This window comes from Dromiciops gliroides, chromosome 4 (assembly GCF_019393635.1).
Source record: "Dromiciops gliroides isolate mDroGli1 chromosome 4, mDroGli1.pri, whole genome shotgun sequence".
Lineage (NCBI taxonomy): Eukaryota > Metazoa > Chordata > Mammalia > Microbiotheria > Microbiotheriidae > Dromiciops > Dromiciops gliroides.
In genome coordinates, this window is record NC_057864.1 from 343,200,474 (window position 1) to 343,225,802 (window position 25,329).

Sequence of the window (25,329 nt, forward strand, 5' to 3'; positions counted from 1 at the left end):
ATTTTACAGATAAGGAAACTGAGGCAAACAGGGTTAAGTGTCTGAGGCTGAATTTGAACCCAGGGCTTCCTGACTCCAGGCCCAGAACTCTATCCACTGTACTACCTCATTGCCCATAAATATACATAGATAGCTCCAAAGAAGGAAGCAGCATGATGATGAATGATAGAGGATCATTAAACCTTTATGAGAATTCAGTTACATTTCAAGAAAGAAGGTAGTCAACTCATTTCTCACCCCAGTCTGTGGCCTGATGTAAAATGCATATATTCTCTGGGATAAGCAGAGTGTCTGGGCCTTTGATTCTATTGATATGGGGAACTCTTGGGTAAGGAGAGTTCTTCTATCAACAAAGGTTGGCACCTTCACTTCAATGTAAATCTCAGAGTTGTTAAGATTGCTGAGACATTAAGTGACTGGCTAGGATTGCACAGCCTATATATGTCCAAAGTAGAATCTGAACCCTGGCTTCAATGGTAGCTGTCCATCCACTAAACTCTAATGCTTCTCAGAGGAAAGCTTATTGTTATTTAGAACAAACACACAACCATTCTCATTACTGTTTAGAAAAGCTGAAATATATAATGGTGAAGAAAAATAGAACTACAAAAATTCTTAACTCACCTTTCACAGTTGGGTCCGGCATATTTTTCTTTACAAATGCACCGTACCACCCCACTTTTCCTATAGCAGGACACTGCAAAACTAGAATTTAAGAAGAGAGAATCAGAAAAAATATAAATGGAAAGACATCTTTATTTTTTATTATCTTTATTGCAAATTATTTCCAGGAAATCTTGCTATCAAGTTTTCACTTTTTTTTTCACCTTCTATAGGTGAGCAAGTCCTTTGTTGACCAAAAAAATAAATTAGTTTATTCTTATATTATTAATTGAAATGAGCACTTATGCATACTTTAAGAATTGGAAGACCTCTTCCATATATATTATGCCCTGACTCATTAGGAGCTTGAATCAACAATGAAACATTTATTAAGCAATTACAATGTGCCATGCCCCATGCAGACACCAGCAATGCAAAAAAAATGAAAGTCCTTGTACTCAAGAGAAGGAATTTAAAAAGAAAACACTTGGCAGCAAGTTTCTCTGATAAATGTCTCTGATAATACTTTCTTTGATAAAGATATATAAGGAATTGATTCAAATATATAAGAATGACAGTTGTTCCCTTGTAGATAAATGGCCAAAGAATATGAACAGACAGTTCTGAAATGAAGAAATCTAAGAGATCAGTAACCATATAAAACTGTTCTAAATCATTAATAGTTAGAGAAATGCAAATTTAAACAACCCTGAGGTTCAACCTCACATCTGTTAGATTAATCCAACAGATGATAAAAAAGGAAATGACAATTGTTGTAGGGGCAGTGGGAAGACAGTCTCTCTGGCTCACTCTTGTTGGAACTGTGAATTGCTTCAGCAATTCTAGAAAGCAGTTTGGAACGATCCCCCAAAAGTCACTAAACTGTGCATATCCTTTGACCCTGCCATACAACTCTTAGTCCTAAAACTCAAACAGATCAAAGAGGGGAAGAAAAAAATGTGCAAAAATATTTTGTACAAAAAAGTTTAAAAAACATTTTGTACTAAAATAGCAGCTATTTTTGTTGTACTAAAGAATTAGAAACAAAGGGGTTACCTATCTGTTGGGGAGTCGCTAAATAAATTATGATATATGAACATAATGGAATATTATTGTGCCATAAGAAATAATGAAAGGAATAGTTTCACAGAAACCTAAAAAGTCTTGCCTGAACAGATGGAGAGAGAGATGTGAACAGAGCCAGGAGAACAATTTCTACAGCAACAACACTAGTGTAAAGGAAAATAACTTGGAAAGACAAATTCAATTCAATGACCAGTTCTGTCTCTAGAGGACCAATAATGAAGCATACTTCCTACCTCTTTATAGAGGGGTGATGGGATTAAGGAGCAAGCAGAGTGTGATATATATTTTGGATCTAGCAAATGTATGTATTAGTCTTGTTCAATTATGTTTATTTGTTCCAAGGGTTGTGTTATATTGTTATTGTTATTATTATTATTATTTGGGGGAGGTTTGGGGGGATAGCTTTGAAAGTAACATGTTGAATTTATATAGAAAAATTTAAGTAAGCTGTATTTTGCAGAGATTCACAGTTTTATATACAATCCCTATATGGAAAGTTCTCTTTCTTTGTGTGTTAAGATCAATATTAATTTGCCACCACAATAATCCCAATTTCCCTGTGAATTTTGCAAACAGAGAAAAAGTAACTTTTTCTTGGATGAGTGATTTCAATCAGTTTCAGTAGTGATTCTTTTTTTTTTCTTTTCTTTTCTTTTTTTTTTTTTTGCGGGGCAATGGGTGTTAAGTGACTTGCCCAGGGTCACACAGCTAGTAAGTGTTAAGTGTCTGAGGCTGGATTTGAACTCAGGTACTCCTGAATCCAGGGCCAGCGCTTTAACCACTGCGCCATCTAGCTGCCCCCAGTAGTGATTCTATTATTATTTTTATTATTAATGGTGGTGGTGATGATGATGATGGTGGCGACTGTAGTAAAGTCAAGTGGGTGCCCATAATTGGGGAATGGTTTAACATACTGTACTACATGAATATAATGGAATAATCTTGGGTAATAAGAAAGGATATGTAGGATGATTCAGAGAAATTTGAGATTTACACGAATTGATTCAGAGTGGAGTAAGAAAACTTCTTAAAACAAAGTAAAACTGACTTCAATAATGTAAAAGAAGGAATGTTGAAGGAATTCTGATTAATTTAGAACCTTAGATTCAGAGTTCTATGCAGAGGTGATAGATTATCCATGCCAAATGATGCATACATTGTAAATTATGCCCAATGTTTTAGTTCATTTTGTTTCTCTTCTTCTTTATTACGAAGTAGGGTTCTGCATAGGGGTCAGGATTAGTTATTTAAAAGTGACAGCAATGTAAAAAAAAAAAGAATAAAAAGTACATTTTAAAAAAGAAATGGTGCTCATTATTTCTAACTCTCATTAGGGATCAGGGGACTAATTTAACCAGGGAAGATTAATATGGTTAATTGCTTAGTTCTACACAGCTCTTCATTACTTTGCTTGAAGAATTGTGAATTCTCAGATCATAATAGGATCATAGAATGTTAGTGTACTAACACTATACTAACTTTGAGAACTGACTAGCATCTTGGGATGTATAGTGCGGAGGGATAAGCACTTCATTCTTAATCTTGACAGTGTTGTGGGACTATTAAAACCTTTGAGCCTAAAGTTAGAGTTGAGCCATAGCCAGGAGTTCTTAAAGAGATACACATAATCTGTGAGAGACAGATTGAGGTGGGGATAGGGAAGGTGGTATAAATATCTTAACAGCAGCCCCTTCCTCTTAGAATAAGTTGAGTTGAGCCAGAATAAATTGATGGGACAGGAACAACAAGATAAATGAGAAAGAAAAAAAAAGTAGCACTGGTATTTGAAATAGAAGAGAGAGATCATGGAGGGGTATTGGTCCCTGGAGGTATCTCAGAACAGAAGACTTTGGCTGAAGCAATGGGTTGTATATATTCCTTAAAGACTGAGAGAAGTTCCAAGGAAAGGTCTTCTCTTTCTCCAGCTTCCCCTCCTGGAATTAACAGACATGAACATATTCTGCTTGATTCTTTACCCAAATATTCTGGTTGTCTCAGATCATAACATGGCCAGGGACAGACATAACTTTTAATTAGGGAAGAGAGCCAAACCTCTGTCTAAATATTATGAATTTTGTAACTGGGGGCTTAGAGCTATTATGATTATACTACTACTATTTTGATTAATAGAAATTCCATAAAGTAGCCGAGGAGGAGACTGTAGAGGTGAAGGACCATCTTATTGTCCATAGATTAAAAATGAACTAATATTTATACCATAGAGCTAGTGATTAAATGTCTAGAGAAAAAAGGGTAGGGAAGAAAGGATGGACATTTAGCTCACTATATCTTCCTTAAGTGTTACCCCAAACCATCCACAATTACCCACAACTACTGGTGTTATATCCATATTATAAATTTAGAGCTTGAAGAGACGTCAGAGGTCATCAAGTCTAACCCTTTCATTTCACAAATGATGTTACATGGTCGTATTCAATCTAAGCACAAAAATGCATTCTCAATCTAAATGCAATCTTTCCCCATTGTTTACTGTTTTGTATTATCTGAATTACAGCTACCTTTCTCTAATGCAGATAATTGAGGGAGAACTATATTTAGGCTTTTCCATTTTGTCTCTGCCCTAGATATTAAGTTTCTCAAAGCAGATGAGCATATACATCTTAAGTACTATGGATTTGATAGCATCTAGTATACTGCCATGTACTTTGTGGACACAGTAAATGTTGAATGTTGACTGTTGATTATAAAAGTCAGTGTTTACTAGGTATTGAGTCTCTTTGTTATTCTATTGTACAGTTATGAGTGAAAAGGTAGGGGGTGGATAAGTTTCTGAAAGTCATATAGTAAGTAGTAGACCAATAGAATTCCCAGGCTAAGAGATTCTAGTCTTTTATACCTCCTCTCTTTACTATTATAAATTCCTAATTCCCTTCAGGCAAAAATAATTTAAAAGTGAGATGGAAAATATTAGGAATGTTTGGGTAAGAAGAGAACACATAACTGTCTTCTGATTATTGAGGCAAGGAAAATTGAGTGTTACATTTCTACATTCGTAAGATTTGGCCTCTACACATGAAACCATCCACACAAAGAGAGCAAAGGTGAATGTTTTAAAGACTTTTAAATTACTTCTGGCTCTGATACTGTACAAGCAGTGGAATTTGGCCATCATGCTCTCATGTTCCTGCATATACCAGTACCTCTCAGCTAATGCTATTTGGAAGAAAGCAAATGGACTTGTTTGGAGACGTTTATAAAACCACTCAGAAAACAATATGTGGTTCTCTGGGAAAGGCAATGCAGATAATTTATCTTCTGTAACAGTTTGCTAAAAACATTTTGAGCAAATTACCCTTCTTTGCTTTTATTTATTTATTTATTTTCTCCCTTTATTTTGTTGGTTTGAATTATTGAGCCTACTTTGAGAAACACTTTTAGAGTACAGAACATGGAGTAAATCAAAAGCCTCCTGAATAATTCCTTTTGGAAGACAATACAACTGCTCACTCTTTGCACTGAAACATCTGCTAGTGTCTAGAGAAATATACCTTAAGCTGATCCTTTCTTGTTCTTCTGCCGCTGCAACTCAAGGTTCCTAACAGATGATGTTTCCCTTCATTGGAACTGTTGCCACATTTCCCAGTGACTGGGAAGAAAGGGTTGAATGTCTGGCCAGGGCCCAAATAAATATATTAAATCTATGCAGACAATCCTTAGGAAAAACTGTGTAGCCAATGGCTGAAGTCCTTTGGAGGCTCTGCTACAGCATGGCTCACTTCATGTTGTAGTCAGCACTATTTATGTTAAATTTTAGGGTAAGTTGTTTTTTGTTGGCAATAGAAATAAAACTCCTGGGATCATTTCTCAGTGAATCCTTAGTCTCATGCTGCTTCCTTAGAGCCAACTGGAGTTGCATGCTCTTGGAAGCTCTTTGGGGATTTTACAAGAGAAACAGACTTGTTTTTTTTTCATTCTTGTTTAAAAAATATTTCAACTATTATATTCTTTGCTTTTCAGAATGGTCATTTGTACAAGGGATTCAAATTCCGAATATATGTATTCAAGTCTTTGATACCTTCATGTTTGAATAAGATCATAGTATTACAAAATCACAGACCATTAAAGTTGGAAGGGCAATGGGCATCCTCTAGTGACTTGTGGACCAATGCCTTGTCCTATCTTTCCCTGCCGCTCTTCTACTCCTTCAAATTTTGCAGAAAAAAAATGGAGACCCAAAGAAATTTAGAGATTTCTTCAAGATCATTAAATTTGTTAATGGTTAGAAGTAGGTACTGGACTTATGACTTCATTGTTATAGAAAATTCCTAGATCAGGAAACTGCCTCCTACACATAAATGTTGGTACCTTCCCTTCAACTTACAGTCTCAAATTGTGACCTAAAACACTGAGAGGTTAAGTAACATGCCAAGCATGACACAGTCAATATACGTTGGAAGTAAGAACTGAACTCAAGTCTTCTTGGCTCTGAAGCCAACTCTTCACTATGCTACTATTGGTGGAACCAATTAAAAACAACAGTCAAATCCCTTAAAACCTGGGTCTCTGAACTCTCAGTTTAGGCTTCTTTTCACCATGCCATGATAATTTTCTGAGGGAACTATAGCTTCTGAGTCACTTGAACTGTGAATGTAAAAGAAAAGTGAAAGAAATAGAAAAAAAATTAGGCTCCTGATTTAATTAGTATCAGAAGTTTGTTCTTTAAATAGCCCAGGATGCAGTGTTAATAAAGTCTAGGTCACAGATTACATCCTAATATGAATTTAAGTATAGTTGATGGTAGGACCAGATGGGAGAATGTGGCTAGATCAGGGGAAATCATGACTTCCAGTACTTCAGGGTATCTGTGATCTCATCCAAATGTGTGCTTCCTTCCATTTTGTTGTTGTTGAGTCAGTTCAGTTGTGTCTGACTCTTCATGACCCCATTTGGAGTTTTCTTGGCAAATATATTGGAGTGGCTTGTAATTTCCTTCTCCAGTTTCATCTATAAAATGGACTTAATGACCTTTAAGGTCTCCTTTAGCGTTATTCCCATGATCCAGCTGTTACCACTTCCTCTTGCTACATGGATAATCTACCTTTCCTCTGATTCTCTTTCCTCCCCCAATAAGTTATTATCTATTTTCTAATTACAGCCTTCTTCTAAACTACCTTCTTTTTGTTTAGGTCACCACCATTCTTACATTCACTCAGGTTTGCAAACTCTGCATTATCCTCAGCTCCCCAGTATCACTCCCTTCATCTATCCAATCAGTTTCCAAGTATTGGGGATTCTACCTCCACAGCACCTTCTCTCCACTTACAGACTATTCAAGCACTTATATCTGTGAACTGATATCCATCTAGGCAAATTCTCCTGGTGTCTTGGCTATTTCTTGGTCACAATCCATACACATAGGGGGCAGCTAAGTGGCGCAGTGGATAAAGCACGGGCCCTAGATTCAGGAGGACCTGAGTTCAAATACGGCCTCAAACACTTGACACTTACTAGCTGTGTGACCCTGGGCAAGTCACCTAACACTTAATGCCCCACAAAAACAAAAACAGAAACAAAAACAAAAACAAAAAAACCCAACCCATACACATAAAGAAAAAAAAAATAGATGTTTGGCACCAGGAGAATTTGTGGAGTAATTAGTATGTAACTATTTCTAGACAGTCACTGCTTTAGTAGCTTGAAAGTGTTAACATAGCTTTCAGAGGAGCCTTAGCTTACTCTGAGCCTAAGGCACTGGGAATCCTGGCTTGAAATTGAGAATAACTTTTGCAATAGCAATTTAAAAATAATGATGAAGGAGAAGATGCATGGGGAATGAGATTGTGAGTACCTCATCTCCCAACAAATTAGTGTTAGGTAATTCAGACAGGAAATTTTTGTCATTCACATAAGGGAAAATGCAGTGACAGAATAATATAATTAGAAGGTACCCCCAAAGGCTATTATTTTAATTCATCTTTTCCCCCTCTGCCCACCTAGAGAATCTGCCTAACAGCTCAAGGTCTGAAAAATCATTTAAAAAAAAATGTAGATGTTGCAATAAGAGCCCTTATATAATGAAATGGTGAGTGAAACCTGGAATCATTAGAATGTTGGATAGAACACATTTAACCCAACAACTGTAATATGACAGGAAAGCTGCATTCACGTAATAATAAAAATACTATCTTGCATTAAAATAGCTACTTAAGTTTGCAAAGCAATTTACATACACTATCTCATTTAATATTCACAACAACTGTGTGAAATCCATGCTACTGCTAGGTCTGTTCACAGAGTTAGTAAGTGCCTGAGGTGGAATTTGAATTTCAGTCTTCCTGATTCCTAATCTCCATGCCATGCTCCCTCTCCAGAGAGCAGACAAGTGATCCATCTGACATGGCTGAGAGCTATGCTCAAGTGCACAACCTGGATAATCATTCAGTGAGAAAACATAGGCAAAGCAGCAAGAGAATAAAAAATGAGGAGGTACAGTTTATGTGAAAATAAAAAAAAAACACGGTAACTTTCCCTCTTGTCACCATCTGTTTCTCCATGTATTATTATCACTAGATATGATAAATACAAAGTTGACTTTAAGGAACTGCTACTTTTTGAAAGACAGATAGGAGCTGCTCAAATATTTTCCTCTTTTGGGGTAGGCTAGAAGCATCAGGGAAACTGATGGAATGATCAGAAGCAGTCAGGTTAAATGAAATTCTAGTTTTTAATTAAGAGAAAAAGAACGGAAGGGGAAAACATTCTGATTTTCTTCCTTTGGGTGTGAGAACAAGTCACCTTTTGGCTGTAGGGAAAAAAAATCACCTCTCTATAGCTATGCATCAAAGGAATGAAGGGAAGGAGCGGGAGGAAAAACACAAACATAAAAGGATGGCATTTGTATCAAACTTACTTGGCCATGTGGGGCAAGGGGCAAGGGCATGGTTGGCAGGATCTAGGAGCTCCTCTGCTGACATCTCCAATGTAGCCATCAGGACACTTTTCACAGTGCTCTCCAGTGGTGTTCTGTTGGCAATTCTATATAAAAAAGAAAAGAGAGACAAAGACCAGAATAAAAGAAATGTTCTACTGGCCCATATCAAGGAACCAAAGAATAGTGCCAAGTATAATGGTTGCCAGGTCTGGCTCTGCCAAGATGTTGCTAGATTCAATAGTGAGTGTTATTAATGTAATTAATACAGTAAGAAGAAAGGAAACCATTTTGGACAATTAAAGTTTGGAGCAAGGGTATGTTAATAATATGATTTATGAGACTAAGGCAATACTATAGGAATGGGGCACTTGAAAATCGAGAGTCCCTAATACAATTTTTTTTAAGGGCAACGGAGCTTAAGTGACTTGCCCAGGGTCACACGGCTAGTAAATGTCAAGTGTCTGAGGCTGGATTTGAACTCAGGTACTCCTGAATCCAGGGCCGGTGCTTTATCCACTGCGCCGCCTAGCCGCCCCCTCTAATACAATTTTTAAAAAATGAAACTGCAAGTGTATATTAAGTACAGTTTGCTATTTTTTATGTTTAAGTATATAATAAAGTCTGGTATGTTGATGCATGCTTATAATTCCTGAGACTGGGGAGGCTGAGGTTGGTAGATCATTTGAGACTGAGAATTCTGAATTACAGTGGGCTAAGACTTTAGAGTGCCTGCACTTAGTCTGGCATCAATATGGTGGTTCCATTGGAGTTGAGGGTGGAAGGGAGGAACCAGGTTGCCTAAGGAGGAATGAACTGGTCCAGGTAAGAAATGGAACTGTTCTAAATTCCCATGCTGATCAATAGTGGGATAGGGCCTGTAAGTAGATACTGTACTTTCAGCTCCAGTCATCATAGATAGATAGATAGATTGATAAATAGATAGATAGATAGATAGATGGATAGATAGATAGATGAATAGATGGATAGAATGATAGAACAATAGCACTATTGATAGATCGATAGAGATAGATGGATGAAAATGGTGCAATGAATATAGTGCTGGGTCTGGAGTCAGGAATATCTGTGTTCAAATCTGGCCTCAGTCAGACACTAGCTGTGGGACCTTGGGCAAGTCACTTAACCTTCTCTTTGCCTCAGTTTTCTTAACTGTGAAAAGGGGATAATAATAGCAGCTAGTCCCCAGTGTTTTTGTGAGGCTCAAATGAGATAATAGTAATAAAATACTTAGGACAGTGCCTGATACATAGCAACACTATATAAATGTTAGTTATAAATGTTAGTTATATTAAGTGCACTGTATTAGTTTCAAAGATGCTTTGCTAGCTCCAAATACAAGTATGATTTGGAGGCAGGAACACATTACCAAATGGATCAGTACTTAAAATTCAGGATGGTGACAAGAATGAATTTTAGCTCTGGATATACCAAAAGGTTCAGCCTGTTTGCCTGACATGAAAATGGCGTCAAAAGAAAACTGCACATATGACAGTGGAAAATGGATTAGGAGTTAGAAGACTGTGGTTCAAATTTTAGCTCTGCCACTAAATACCTGATATATGACCTTGGGCAAGCTATTCTATTTCTCTGGCTCAATGCCAACATATTGGAGTAGATGAATGTTAATTCTCTCTATGATTTATGATCTAATTCTATGATTCTAAACATAGATAGATTAGAGGATCAACAATATCTATGATAGAAGGGATTAGAAGATAAAGAATAGGGAAGCTAGGAGAAGAGGCACATTACTGGTTTGTTAGATTGTTTCTTCTTCTGAATGCAAAAAAGCTTTTGAAATAGGAAAATAGCTAAATATAGCCTCCTTTGCCCATGTGGATCATTAGGATGCTCAACCTTACATACTAAGTATCTTCTACGTGTTGTGAACTGTATTAAGTATTGGGAAAGGTACAAGGGTACTGAATATACAGAGCCCATCGTCAAAAATCTATCAATCTAGCTGGAGTATTATAATGTGCACAGAAAGATGTACTATAAATTAGGACATGATAAATGTATAGGAAAGGTATAAAGTGCTTTAAGTCCAGCATGAGGAGAATGTTAACAAAAACAATAATTGTTGTTTGTCCTTCATTCTCCAAGAGGACCATGACATTGGGGTGATGTCATGACTTGCCATAAATTGGATTTAAATGAGGCTGGGCTGTGCAAAGTCACCAGCCTCACTCTCTCCTCCAAAGCCATCTGGGTCCGGTGGCAAGATATAGACCAAGGTAACTGGAGAGGAAGAGGAAGGGGCTGCATTGCTCCAGTGGGATAGCTAAGAAAAAGGGCATATGGGGCAGCTAGGTGGCCATCAGATGACCCAGGCTGGGGCTCATCCTCACTGCAAGAGGAGAAGTTTGACGTGCACATTTCTAGCAGCCTCTTCCTGTCTCTGGCACCTGCCTGACTCCACAGCTACCTGCAGGAGCTAGCCCACAGCATGTAGTGGGAGTCTGGGGCTCCCTAATGAGATCAGCTGGTTCTGAGGCCTGGCTACACTCCCTCTCCAGTCTCAGGGACCCCAGAACAAACCACCCTGACCTATCTGAAAAATATAAGGGCCGACATCATATCTCTTAAAAAAAGATCACTGTCTCTGGAGTTAGGAGGATATGGATTCAGGAGGACCTGAGTTCAAATCTTACCTCAGACACTTGACACTTACTAGCTGTGTGACCCAGGGCAAGTCACTTAACCCTCATTGCCCTGCCCAAAAACAAATCTGAAAGGTAGACTTCTATTTCCCTCAGTAACATCTAAGCATAAGAGATGTCCCAGGATTTATTAATTTGCTTGTTCCCCTCTAATTGATCTGGGTTTAAAATGAAGATCAATACATTGGTCAAATAAAACACACCTCTGGAATGTTAGTCATTACTATGGAGTACACAGTGGATATTTAATTATTTCTTTAACATTTAACATAAGGGGCAGCTAGATGGCGCAGTGGATAGAGCACCGGCCCTGGAGTCAGGAGTACCTGAGTTCAAATCCCGCCTCATACACTTAACACTTACTAGCTGTGTGACCCTGGGCAAGTCACTTAACCCCAATTGCCTCACTAAAAAACAAAACAAAACAAACAAACATTTAACATAAGTTCAACCTGTAGCCAGCCCTTGGTGAGAGTTATGTTATCAGAGGGTTTAAGAATGAACCCTAGGGGCAGTTAGGTTGTGCAGTGGATAGAGCACTGGCCCTGGAGTCAGGAGTAACTGAGTTCAAATCCAGCCTCAGACACTTACTAGCTGTGTGACCCTGGGCAAGTCACTTAACCCCAATTGCCTCACTTAAAAAAAAAAAAAAGAATGAACCCTATCGATTAGGTATATTTAAAAGAACTTGATCATTTTTTTTTAAACTAAAGGAGGGGGCAGAACAATTTATAAAAGGATGGCAACAATGTAAAGAAAAACAGTTTTGAAAGACTTGAGAATTCTGATTAATAGGATAACCAACAAAGTCTTCTAGATGACCTGTGACAGAGAGGTGATGGACACAAGGTGCAGATATATATATATATATATATATATATATATATATTTCAACACAGCCACTGTGTGGATTTGTTTTGGTTCCTTATGCTTATTTGTTATAGTTTATTTCTCTTGATTTTTATTTGAGGAGGGGGAATCAGCACTAGTAATACAAAAAAGAGATGTCTATTGTAAATGTACCTTTTCTGCATTACTATCAATTACCAATGCGTTTTTTAAATATATAAATGAAAACAGAAGGCATTTTGTAAGGAAGTATAGATCAGCAGGGCAGTTTAAAAAGTAATATGTCGAATTTATTTTATAGATTTTCTTTTTTAAACAAGATTTGCAGTTTTATACAGAATACCTTTCTTTGTGTCCTGTTGTGTATATGGAAATGCTCTTTCTCAGTGTCTGTTTGGAATAATAATTTTTAAAAAGAAAAACAAAAAGGAAATTTGGAAAAGAATGAAATCTTGTGTTGCTTCACCCCTTTCCTTTAATAAAATAAAAACTGTATTTGTTCAGTTTTCTGAGCAAATGAGAAAAAGAGTTATACCCAAAGGTCAAAATTGATGACTATATCCTAGACCTGACTTTCTCACCACCCAATTATTTCTCAGCCTTACAATCTAACTTCTAACCTTGCCACTCAACTGAAATGTATCTTAAATTCTAAATCCAATGACTTCCTTCTTGCATCTTATCCTCCTAGACCTTTCTGTAGCTTTTGAGACTGTAAACAAACCTCACCTCCTTGGCTTCCTTCACACTGGTCTTTGCTGGCTCTTTTGCTACTTAACTGATGACTTCTTCATAGTTGTGGCCTTGGTTAACAATACTCTGTCCATCATGATACCAATTTATATTTATTTATTCTTGTGCACCTGATGTCTCCCTAGTAGAATTTAAGTTCCTTGAGGTCAGGGACTGTTGTGTTTACTCTGGGTGCCTAGTTCAGTATTTTACATGTAGTTGGTGCTGAAAAAAATTTTTTTTTCTGTGTTACTCGATTGTTGAATGCTGCCTGAATTAGGTTCCCTCCATGAAGCTGAGCTACAGACAGGACTTCAAGGCTGTTTGTAAAAGTGTCCTGAATTTGTCTCCATTGTTGCTGGACAGACGAAGCCCATCTGTGTAAGAGAAAATGTACCAGTTGTAAGCTGTAAGGTCATTCTTCATGCTTGAAGTACCTATTAAGTGGCAAGACTAAGCCAATACCCTGTTACAGCCCCTTATTGCTTGATGGATGTTTGTGGATTCCTTGGCACCCTTCCAAGTCTGCCCTGGCAGTCACGTGGAACAATTACCCTCAAGGGTAGAATCACCAAGTCTCTTGCAACCTTTCTAATTTTCACAAAGTACAAACACTTCTCTCATCTGCTGCATTTCCCTAAAATTCCCATTATGAGATTTCCTAAGAGGTATCTATGCCTCTTAGGAGATTGTAGGCTTTTACTCTGCAATGATTTTTTCCTGCCGAGGTCCTCAACCATCTTGTTGCTTAAACATGAAAAATGCCATAATACTTTTTTATTGTAATAAAATCTTATTGCAATTTAACATTTTTATTGCCATTTTATTGTAATAAAACATCTCCTGGGGGTTCCTCCTTTAAAACAAAAACAAAATCCTTGCTATTGGATGTTTTCACAGTACCAAGCATACAGCAGGTGTTTAATAAATGCTTGTTCTATCAAATTGAACTGAACTGCAATTCTTTTCTTCTTTTCTATGCTTTGTTAAATCCAGAATCTATTGATACAGACATTCCTTCCAGCAGGGCAGATAAAAAAGCTATTCTTTCCCATCCTTCTCAATGTCCATTCGCAAATCTTCCATAAAGGATCCAGCCTCAGACAATTACCAGCTATGGGACTCTGGTCAGAGGACTTTAACATGCCTCACTTTCCTCATCTGAAAAATGGGGACACAAAGTTCTATACATCCATGTGGTATCCCTTGCCTTTACTGGTCCATCTTTTTTTTTTTTCTGGTGATATGTTCTTTTTTTTTTAATTAATAAAGTATTTTTTTTTCCCGTTACATGTAAAGATAGTTCTCATCTTTTGTTTATACAAGCTTTACAATTTCAGATTTTTCTCCCTCCCTCCCCTCCCTTCCCCCTCCCCTAGACAGCAGGTAATCTGATATAGGTTTTATATATATATATATATATATATATATATATATATACACACACACACACACACACATATATATACACATAATAACATTAATCCTATTTCTGCATTAGTCATGTTATAAGAGAAAAAATCAGAGCACTGATGAAAAACCTCAAAATAGAAAAAAACAAGAGGATCTCCAAATCCAAGAAAAAACAAAACTGCGGAGTATAGATGCTGAATGAACCATACTATTTCTTTTGTTTTTGGTGCTGTTGTTTTTTTTTTTTCCATAATACTTACAGAAACAAGATTTGGTAAAAATTAGATTTGCTTAAATGACTTTAGAAGATGATTAAGGGAAATATATGTAGAGAGGTATTGTGGCTTAGTGGGTAGAGAGCTGTCCTCAGATTCAGAAAGATCTAGGTTCAAGTCTTAAATACTGGCTGATGGACTGTGGACAAGTCATTTAACTTGTTCATACCTTATGTAACTCTCATGGTTGGAATTTTTCCCTCATTGTCTCTGCCTCCTGTCTTCCTTCAAGTCATAGCTCAAAGTCTACCTTCTGCAAGACACTTTTCCTGGTCTTCCTCAATGCTAGTGCATTGCTTTTTAGATTGCCTCAAGTTTGTCAGGTACATATACATACACACACATGTGCATGCACATGTGTATATACATTGATATGTATTATGTATGTATATTTTTATATAACATATGTGTTATTTAATATACACACACATATATATGTGTAAATATCTATGGGGATGTGTGTGTATGGGTTGTTCAGTCATTTTCGGTTGTGTCTGACACTTTGTGACCCCATTTGGGATTTTCTTGGCAGAGATACTGGAGTGTTTTGCCATTTCCTCCTCTTGCAGATGAGGAAACTGAGGCAAATGGGGTTAAGTGACTTGCCCAGAGTCACACAGCTAGTATTTGAGGCCAGATTTGAACTCATGAAGAGGAGTACTCCTGACTTCACACTTGGTGTTTTATCCACTGTGCCACTGGCTGCCCTGTACATTGCTGTTTACATGTCTCTTCTATTAGAATATGAGCTCCTTGAGAACAATGACTGTATCTTTGTATCCTCAGGGCTTGGCAGAGTGCCTGATCACATAGTAGGTGCTTAATAAAAGCTTATTGACTTGACTCTGAGACCACAAGTTTCAGAACAATTGCTGATCTGCCTTGATAGAAAGAATTGCCTTTCTTTCATATATGTGTATAAAGACAGAGAAGGGAGTGGTCTTGATGCATGGAAACATTTAAGCACAAATTATCTTTATATGGGAAATGAATGGATTCATTCATCTGATGTAAAGCATTGATTCAGCTATGAATACCAATTAGCATCCATTCTTGATTCAAGAGCAAGGCTTCACTTGTTGGAAAACTACTATGACCACAGTTAAGAAAGCAAAACCTAGTGGTTATATCAATTCTTCTTTGTCCCCAGCACCAGGTCACCAAAATGCACTGGGTTTGTAGTTTTATGCCACAGTTGATTTTGTCACATTGTAATGGAAAAGTGACCCAAACTCATTGCCAGGAGGTGTTTTATTGTGCAATGAGCTGATTATACATGTTCTGTACCAGTTTATTTGGTTGGCATTATAGGAGAGTGAGAGGGAACCCCACTGTTTCATATGTCCTTAAAGCCCCTTTATCATGAAATGCTCATGTAAATACTGTTTTATTACTTTAGCTCCTGTTGAATTAAGCCTCTTTTCCCTCATTTGCAGTAGATTGAACAACTGTTCAATTTGAATGAAAGGATTATGCAAGCTGATCTATCTACCAATTTTACAATTTCACGTAAAATAGGAAAGAGAAGCAATTTCTTCTTGTTCTCAGATCCCAAATGAGTGTGCTGATTTACTGATTGTGTACGCTTAGTCTGGCAGAGACTTCATGTGGGTCGATTTCTACTGTACAAATAATGTTGAAGACTTGGGAAGCCATAAACTAAATGCTGGTGTCTGAAGAAATTAGAGATGGAGAATCTTTGGTTTTACTGAATAGTGTTTTAATTAGACTTTGAGACTAATAAAACATTCATCAGAATGTAATGTAACAGAAGACTTAGCTTCCCCAAAGTGAAAGACATATACTGGGGGTTGGCGTGGGGGAGGTAGTTTTGAAACTGACTTGAATATTTTGAGGCATTTTGAAAGTTTTTCTGAGAAGCTGATGTTGATACTTTTGATTTCTGAAGCTTTATACTTACTTTTCATTATACTTTACTTTTCATTTCATTCATTTTTCATTTCACTTGGAATGCAGGCATTTCTTTATGTTTCTCTAACACATTTGCAGGAAAAAGGACTTATAACATGGACAGGGATACACAAGGAAATCCAAGGAAGTATATCTCTCCTTATTATCATACACACAATCACTTATATAAAATTGCCTTTTGAAAACTATCCCAATTTAATGCAAAATTGCTTTTAGACTGATTTAAAATTTCTCATTCCATATAGAATCTTTGAATTGAAAGGGGCTTCAAAGGCCAGCCAATACAACTCATATCTGAAACAGAAATCTATTCTATAATATTCCCTAGAGGTAATCTAGTCATCACCTGAGGCCCTCTGGTGAAATGGTTTCTTCAGTCAACCCATTCTACTTTTTGTAAAGCCCATATTGTTAGGCAGTTTTTCTTCATGTAAAACTCAATTTGACTTCTCTGGTGCTTCTACCCATTACTCCTAGATTTGTCTTATGGGTTGATCAAAACAAATCTAATTCTTCTTCCATGTGGCATGCCCTCATGCACTTAAAGGCAACTACCGTGTCTCTTTCAATTTTCTTTTCCAAAGGTTTAACATCCCCAATCATGTGGCACAATTGTTAATCCTCCCATCATCCCAGTCAACTTGCTCTGGATATTCCCAAACTTGTCAATTTCCATTCCAAAATGTAGTTTCTACATCTAATCACAAGAGTCCAAATGTAGACCATGACAGGCTGGAGAGGGAATAACTTTTCTCATTGGATAAAATATGATTATATTATATCCCATTATTCTAGGCAGGTGATAGCATTTTAGATATGTATTCTGATTGTCTTATCTGTGAAACTGATAAATGTACCACCTATGCCTTCATTTAAGTCATTAATAAACATGTTAAAAGATACAAAACCAAATTGAGAGGCCTTGAGCACTCTCTTAGAGATCTCTCTCCAAGTTGACATTGGCATTGACTACCCTTTGGGTCTAGACATTCAACTGAGTCTGAATCCTTCTTTCTATTTATCATTTCTACAACTCTCTGTCCCATAAAAACTATCATGAGAGATTTTGTCAAACACTTTCCTGAAAGCCAGGTGTGCTATGGAGAGACAGTATGACATAAGGAAGAGAGTGCTGAAATTGGTGTCAGAAAGACCTGAGTTCAAATCTTGCTTCAGTTATTTAAGTGAGGTCCTGTGCAAGTGACAGCCTCTCAATGCTCAAGTTTTTAAGATTATATAAATTCCAGAGCATGTGTTGACTTGTATTAACAGAGAAAATTGTTCAACGGAAGCTTGTTATTTCATTTATTCACTGTTCTAGACACTATGCCTGTAACATTCCTCTAGCTGAGACAGAGAGAGAGAGAGAGAGAGAGATGCTAGTATTGCTATGACTTGTTTTTGATAAACCTAGCTCTTGGCAATCCCTGCTTCCCTTACTAAGTGCTCACAAATGATCTCTATGATATGTTATAGAAGTTTGTCAAATTATAGGTTGAAGAACTCATTTCTTCCCTTTTGGAAAACTGAGACATCTACCCATCCTTTCTTATTTTCTGTGATTTTTCAAATATCTTTTTCTCACTCCTGCCAGACGTTGCTGATAATTTATCAGTAATTATACCTCTAAGTTCTTTTAGCATCCTGGAATATAGGTCATCTTCTGTGCCTGTTGACTTGAACTCACTGGAGACCCATCAAATATTCTCTGACCTTCTCCTAATTTATAGACTAAAATTTAACTTGTGAAGAAATACCATTCATTTTTTGTCTAAATTATATTCAGAATGTTTGATAATTTCCCTTTGTCGGATCAATTACAAAATGTTCTTGCTCCTTTTGAAAGTCAATGTGGGGGCAGCTAGGTGGCGCAGTGGATATAGCACCGGCTCTGGAGTCAGGAGTGCCTGAGTTCAAATCCGGCCTCAGACACTTAACACTTACTAGCTGTGTGACCCTGGGCAAGTCACTTAACCCCAATTGCCTCACTAAAAAAAAAGAAAAGAAAGAAAGAAAGTCAATGTGTAAAAATATTTAGTCGCATTGAATTGTTTCACTTGGAAAGAGCAGGTTTGAGAGAAAATTAGGAGCAGTTGACTTTTTTTTTGGTTTCAATATGAAAAAAGTCAAAATGATTTTTTTAAGGGGGAGGTAGGAGAGAAATGAGAGACTAATATTGGGAGCTGTATAGAAGGAAGTTGTTTTGGAATGCAAGGGTCAAAAACGGATTCAACTAAATTTAAGATTATAGATTTATATAAATATAAATTTATAATAGAAAATAAATATAAATCATATAAATATAAATTTAAGATTAATTCAACTAAATCTGAAACATTTATGTTTTAATAAGTTGCAAGAAGCAGCTAGGTGGTACAGTAGATAGAATGTTGGGCCTGGAGTCAGGAAGACTCATCTTCCTAAGTTCAAATCTGGCCTCAGATACTTACCAGCTGTGTGACCCTAGGCAAGTTTTAACCCTGTTTGTCTCAGTTTTCTCATCTTTAAAAATGAGCTGGAGCAGGAAATGGCAAACCACTCTAGTACCTTTGCCAAGAAAACCCCAAATGGGGTCACAAAATGTTGGATACAACTGAACAACTGTAACAACAGTAAAAAAAAAAAAAGGCAGTATGGTGCTGTGGATGGACTACTAAACTAAATCTGGAGACCTGGGTTCTAGTCTCAGCTCTACCAATAACTAGCTACATGTTGTTCAGTCATGTTAGACTCTTTGTGACCCCATTTGGGGTTTTCTTGGGAAATGTATCGGAATGGTTTGCCATTTTCTTCTCCAGTTCATTTTACAGATGAGGAAACTCAGGCAAACAGGGTTGTGACTTGCCCAGGGTGATACTGCTAATAAGTGTCTGAGGTCAGATTTGAATTCAGGAACATGAGTCTTCCTAACTTTAGTCCCAGAACTCTATCTACTGGACTACCTAGCTAGATGGTTTGGGGCAAATCACCTGTACTTTACAATAATCTCTCTCTCTCTCTCTCTCTCTCTCTCTCTCTCTCTCTCTCTTTTTTTTTTTTGCAGGGCAATGGGGGTTAAGTGACTTGCCCAGGGTCACACAGCTAGTAAGTGTCCAGTGTCTGAGGTTGGATTTGAACTCAGGTCCTCCTGAATCCAGGGTTGGTGCTTTATCCATTGCGCCACCTAGTTGCCCCCTACAATAATCTCTTAATTAGTCTCTTTTTAGTTTTTCCCCCTTTCTAATTTCTACCTAATTTCCATATTGATATTCCTAAAACACATAATCTCTACTCAAACAATTTCAAAGATGTATTATTGCTTCTGGAAAAAATACAGACTCAACAAATCAAAGGGTCTCTCTCAGGGTTGGAAGGCCATCTAGTCCAACCTACACTGAACCAGAGTTCCCTTTACAACAAAGCTGAACATAGCCAACTGGAAGTATACTTCCTTTGACTGAAAATCTCCAATGGGAGGGAATCCCCTCTCTCCTGAGGTAATATAATAAAAATTATAATAGCTAACATTTATATAGTATGTTAAAGTTCGTGAAATGCTTGACAAATATCTCATTTGATTCTCACAATAACTATGGGAGTTAGGTCCTATTATAAATTCCATTTTACAGATGAAGAAACTGAGGCAGCAGAAGCTAAGTGACTTGCCTATGGTCACACATTTAGTAGGTATCTAAAATTTTGTCTTTTTTGACTATAGGTTCAGGACTTTATTCACTGTAGCACCCAACTCCCTTGTTAGCCAATTCTACTTTGAAAGTTCTTATTTTAGGAAACTTTTCTTTACATAAAACCCAAATTTGCAAATTCTCTGCCACTTTTACCCATTTCACTTTTTTCTTGGCTCTTTGGCCAATTTAATCCCTCTTCCATCTGACAACTCTTCAAATACTTGAAGGAGGTTATTAGAACTCTCCTAAAACATATTTTCTCCAAATCCCTTTTTAGCCCTAAAAAATATGTCTGTCATTAAAAGTTATCCCAAATCCTTCTCCACCTTACCTTTCCAATCTCATTTTGTATGAATCCTCTTCCCACACTCTGTTCCATTCAAATTGGCTTACTAGCTATTCCCTAAACATACCATTGTCTTTCCTGCTTCTATGACATTTCATCAATGGTAACCTTATTCCTCACCTCAGCCCCAGAGAATTCTTAGTTTCTTTCAAAATAGAACTTAGCTGTCTCTTACACAAGGCCCTTCTGGATGCCCCCAGTTATTAGCTCTCTCTCTCTCTCTCTCTCTCCCTCTCCATATTTATGTATTCTTTGTATTTTTTTTTTTTTGGTGAGGCAATTGGGGTTAAGTGACTTGCCCAGGGTCACACAGCTAATAAGTGTCAAGGGTCTGAGGCTGGATTTGAACTCAGGTCCTCCTGAATCCAGGGATGGTGCTCTTGTATTTTCTTTCTTGAGTACCTTTCCCCACTCCACCAAGGTAGAATGCAAGCTCACTGAGAGCAAAGACTGTTCTTTGCTAGGCCTTGGCATCCCTAGTGCCTGCCCAGGTTATTTTCTACATAGTAGTTACTTAATGACTACAAGCTGAATTGAACCGAATGCCCCTGTTTCCCCATCTGTAAAATGGGACAGCATTAAATTATGTCTCAGGTAGCTTCCGGCTATGATAATGGTGTTAACTATAAATGTGAAATTCAGTACTTGCTTTTTAGCTCCTGGACAGCTGAGAAAAATCTAGAACAAAGAAGACCCAAGCCATGCGTTGGCCTGTTACAGACTGAGGAGACAAGTAAGACAAATAAACCAGATGGTTAGAAACTGGGCTTTATCTAAATTAAGTGATATGACACAGTACATGTACTACCTTCACGATTTATTCACATGCTTTAAATAAATACATGTAACTTAGAAATGGCTTTGTTGGTCCCATAAATCATTCTTTTTCTTTCTTAAATGAACAAACTGGTGATGGTATGCTTCGATGTCGCCTGTTTTTCCATTCATAACTGCTACATGAACAGTAACTTAGGCCGGGCTATGGGGCCTTGTCTCTTGGGTGCTGACATCTAGGGTTGTGCAAAACCTCTGGAGTAGTGGGGTGGTGTGTGCTATTTCTTGGGTCTCTTCTGGCTTACAGAGTGACTGACCCTGATGCCTCACTTGACCCTACTCCCAATGTCTGGAAGCTGTTCAGTATAATTACCTTACCATTGCCCAATGTTGTGTGCTTCCCTTGCCTTGTTCTGTGGTCCCATTGCTATGGTGCAACTCTTCCAGAGATTTTCCTTTTCTTTCTATCACTTTAACACCTGTAGTGGTTCAAGTGGGGCTCTATGTGATATTGGCAGATATGGGCTGTTTTCTTTCTTGGTGCAGCTTTCTCTCCCCTCCATCCCATGGGACTGTCTTCCATAATGGGGCCACTGTCACCATGGTCCATCTCCCCTCCTTCCCCTCCAGTCCCTAGAACCTCACCTTTGTCCAAAATGAAATATTTCTGGGGGTGACTATTGCTTTGCCTCTGTTTCTCTGTCTAGTAATAATGACAAGGTGTTAGTTCTCAGAAGTGAAGGTATGATACCTAGGAGGCTCTCACTGGCCTTTTGAAACACTATACAGAAAGTTCAGCCTGTTATAGTGCTGAAAAGACCCCATCACTTAGGCTAAAAAGAGGCAGTGGTGGTGTAATGGGTGAAGAGCCATCTGGTTGCTGGGAAGATCTGAGTTCAAATCTTCTGATACTTTCTGGTTGTGTGACCCTGGACAAATCACTTAACTTCTCAGTACTCTAGGCAACTCTTTGAGACCTGGGGTCCACAGATCTTCGAACTTGGGAAAAATTAAATTTTTATTTCAATATATTTGGTTTCCTTTATAATCCAATGTATTTTATTTATTTATTTTAAAACTTTTTTCCTATGTATTTTATTTTATGTATGAAGTTGTCCCTGACACAAGAAAGGTTAAAAACCCCTGCTTTAAAACTATAAATTACAAACATGGTACTGACCTGTATTAGTAGAGGGAGTTTTCTCATCATAGTGTTCCCTATATCATCCCCGCCCTATCCCTGCTTAGGCTAATAACCTTTATCAGAAAGGCAAATGTATTTCTCATTGCTACCATCATATACCTGGTGGGAGGAATAGTTTTTCTGTGAGCTCACTTGCTATTTTTTCCTGTGGGAAAATATACATTTCCCTACCTCTCCTCTCCTCTCCAGATTTTGGCCCTCCTTGTTTGCCAAGAAAAGAGACTGGGATGCTACGTCCTTCTGTCCTGGGGGTTGTGTGAATGAAATACAAATTATCAGAGTTGTACATTCACTCAAGCATTTCCACGGGGATGATTTTGGAAAAAAAAAAGTCTCTGGTATTAAAATAACAGGAAACCGGAGATGAAAGCATTAGAAAGGGGGAGTAGCTTTTGTCAGCTGCTGATGCCTACACCCCAGCAGAGGACATCCTGAATGTAAGGGTTATTTAAGAAGGTGGGGGTAAGAGAGAACTTCAGCTGATGCAGACTACATAATGCAAAGATATAGCTACTTTAAGGGACTTTATTGTCACTCTCCAAGAGGAGGGTTCCAGCCTAAAAGAATGAACAAAGAGGTTTTCTTTATGTGAAATGAATGGGAAAAATTGCCTGAATCTGTTTCACTATTACCTCTTCCCAGGGTCAATGGGGTTTACTTTGGAATCACCAAAATTCTGGTTGTAACTGAGCTCTCTTGTAGTGAATACAGTCCTCATGTGTAGGATTTCTGGAGTTGAGGCTCATAGAGGTTCTGTGCCTTCCTTTAGCAAGGGCCAGTACGTGTATGTCAAAGCATGCATGCCTAGCTCCATGGGAGGGATCCCAGTCCAGAAGACTTGGTTTCCTCTGATTACCTTTCTTCTAAGGGTATTGGTTATTCAACAGTAGGGTCCTATCTTCCAATTTCAAAATAAAGAGGTTGGATGAACTAGACACAGGATTAAGTGAACTGCCACTTACCACACAGAATCCGGAGCCATCCAGACACTCATGTGAATTCCCATTACAATCACAGGGCAAACATTCTCCGGACACAGAGTGAAAAAATCCCAGTCCACATCTCTGAAACACATATATACAAAAAATCATTTTTTAGCCACTTAAAAGGTCATCTTTGACCCACATTCTGTAAAAGTAGTAAGAGAAATCTTCAAATTGCCTTTACATTTTCTATAAAACACATACTCTCATAGGATCCTATAGACCTTGTTCTTGTGACCTTTTGCCAAAGTTTTCTTTCATAATTTGTTTTACTCTAGCCTTTTCACTGGCAACATAGGACGCCTCATTCTTTCTTTATAAATCTGGGCTCTGATTAGTTTCTTTTCTTTTTTTTCTTTTTAAAGTCATAGAATTGTAGATTTAGAGCTAGAAGAGAACTTGAGTCCAATCTCTCCACTTTATAGAGAACTTGAGAGATGTTAGATGACTCACCCAGTGTCACACAGCTACTATGTGTCTAAGGTGGAGTTTGAATCTAGATCTACACACACACACACACACACACACACACACACACATACAAATATATAGTAACTTATATACACATGTATCTCCATTAAACCTCAGAATACATTAAATGAATTCTATTACATTAAATATAATATATTTATCATTACATTATTAAATATAATATAATATTAAGTACATAATTAATGAGATTTAATGACAAGGAGATTTAAAGGACTTTCATATGTGGTATCTTTTAATTTCAGTTGCTATTTTCTTGGCATTTGAAAAAAAATTGGAATATATTAGAACATATTTCCAACAGTTGGAAAATTTAGAACAGGGAGTAGGCTCCATGGAGGGGTGTTAGGAGTATAAGTTACGGTATTTTATTATCTTTTACTTCTTGGGGAGGAAAGGTATTTTTATTAATGTAGGCTCTCATGTTAGCTAAGACAAAGATATCTATTCACTTCTCTTTTGGCCAGGTCTGCCCCAAACCATCCCAGAGAGATAATGTTCCATTTTATTTCCAAAGATTTACCGAGGGAGAGTGAGATTTTACAGTGTCTCTCAGGAATTATATTTGGCATACATCCCACTCTTCTCTCTCCCCTCTCAGTAACTATGATGTAAACCTATTTCCTCTGTAAAATGAAAAAAACAACTAGTCACCACCCCTAGGGCAATGGCAAGTTTGGGGGCCCCACCACTGCAGCTGGACATGAACAACCCAGAGGAAATCTAATCAAGAGTGATACACACTCATAGAATGTAAAAGATGAAAGGAACCTCAGACATTATTCACTTTAACCTCTTTATTTCAAAGATGAGAAAACCGACTTCCTGAAAGATTAAGCAACTCTCCTAAGGTCATATCTAGTAAGAGTTAGAGCTGAGATTCAAACCCAGAAGTCCAGGGCTCTTTCTATTCAGCTTCCATGAAGAAAGGACAAAGGAATTGGCTTGCATATGAATATAAAGGAAGACAAAGGTAGCACCTAGTTGCAGTCTACAAGGAGACATTTTATAATTCATGTTGGGAAGTCTATTTCCATGTCTAGGGAAGAACATCTGAGAGGAAAGCATCTTAAATGGCAGCAAGAGGCATTTAGGTTAGATAATAGCAAATTACTACCTGATTGACAGATCAATTATTTTGGATTATGAATGTAACGTGTAGAGTTTCCTTTTCTGGCAGTTTTATTTGTCTGACTTGAGCATACAACTGGAAGTGGGAAGAAGATGAACTAGACTAAGAATTCTTCACCTGGGGTCCATGAGTTTTTTAAAAGAAATTTTGATGATTATGGTTCAATATAATTTGTTTCCTTTGTAATCTTACACACAAGAAAATAATAATACAATAATCCTTATTTAATGAGTTTAAAAAGATTCCCCGAGGCAGCTAGGTGGTGCAGTG

General features: G+C 37.5%; 1 protein-coding gene across 1 annotated transcript in view; it reads right to left on the bottom strand.

The window, feature by feature from the left end:
• The window catches only part of LAMA4 (laminin subunit alpha 4), a 199,818-nt gene that overhangs the window by 118,305 nt on the left and 56,184 nt on the right, over window positions 1-25,329 (bottom strand). Inside the window, exons 2-4 of the mRNA XM_044003053.1 lie at window positions 23,418-23,519; window positions 8,561-8,685; window positions 625-705 (exon numbers count right to left, since the gene is read on the bottom strand). Of these exons, the coding sequence (XP_043858988.1) occupies window positions 625-705; window positions 8,561-8,685; window positions 23,418-23,519 (308 nt within the window). The remainder of the gene's footprint in view (window positions 1-624; window positions 706-8,560; window positions 8,686-23,417; window positions 23,520-25,329) is intronic.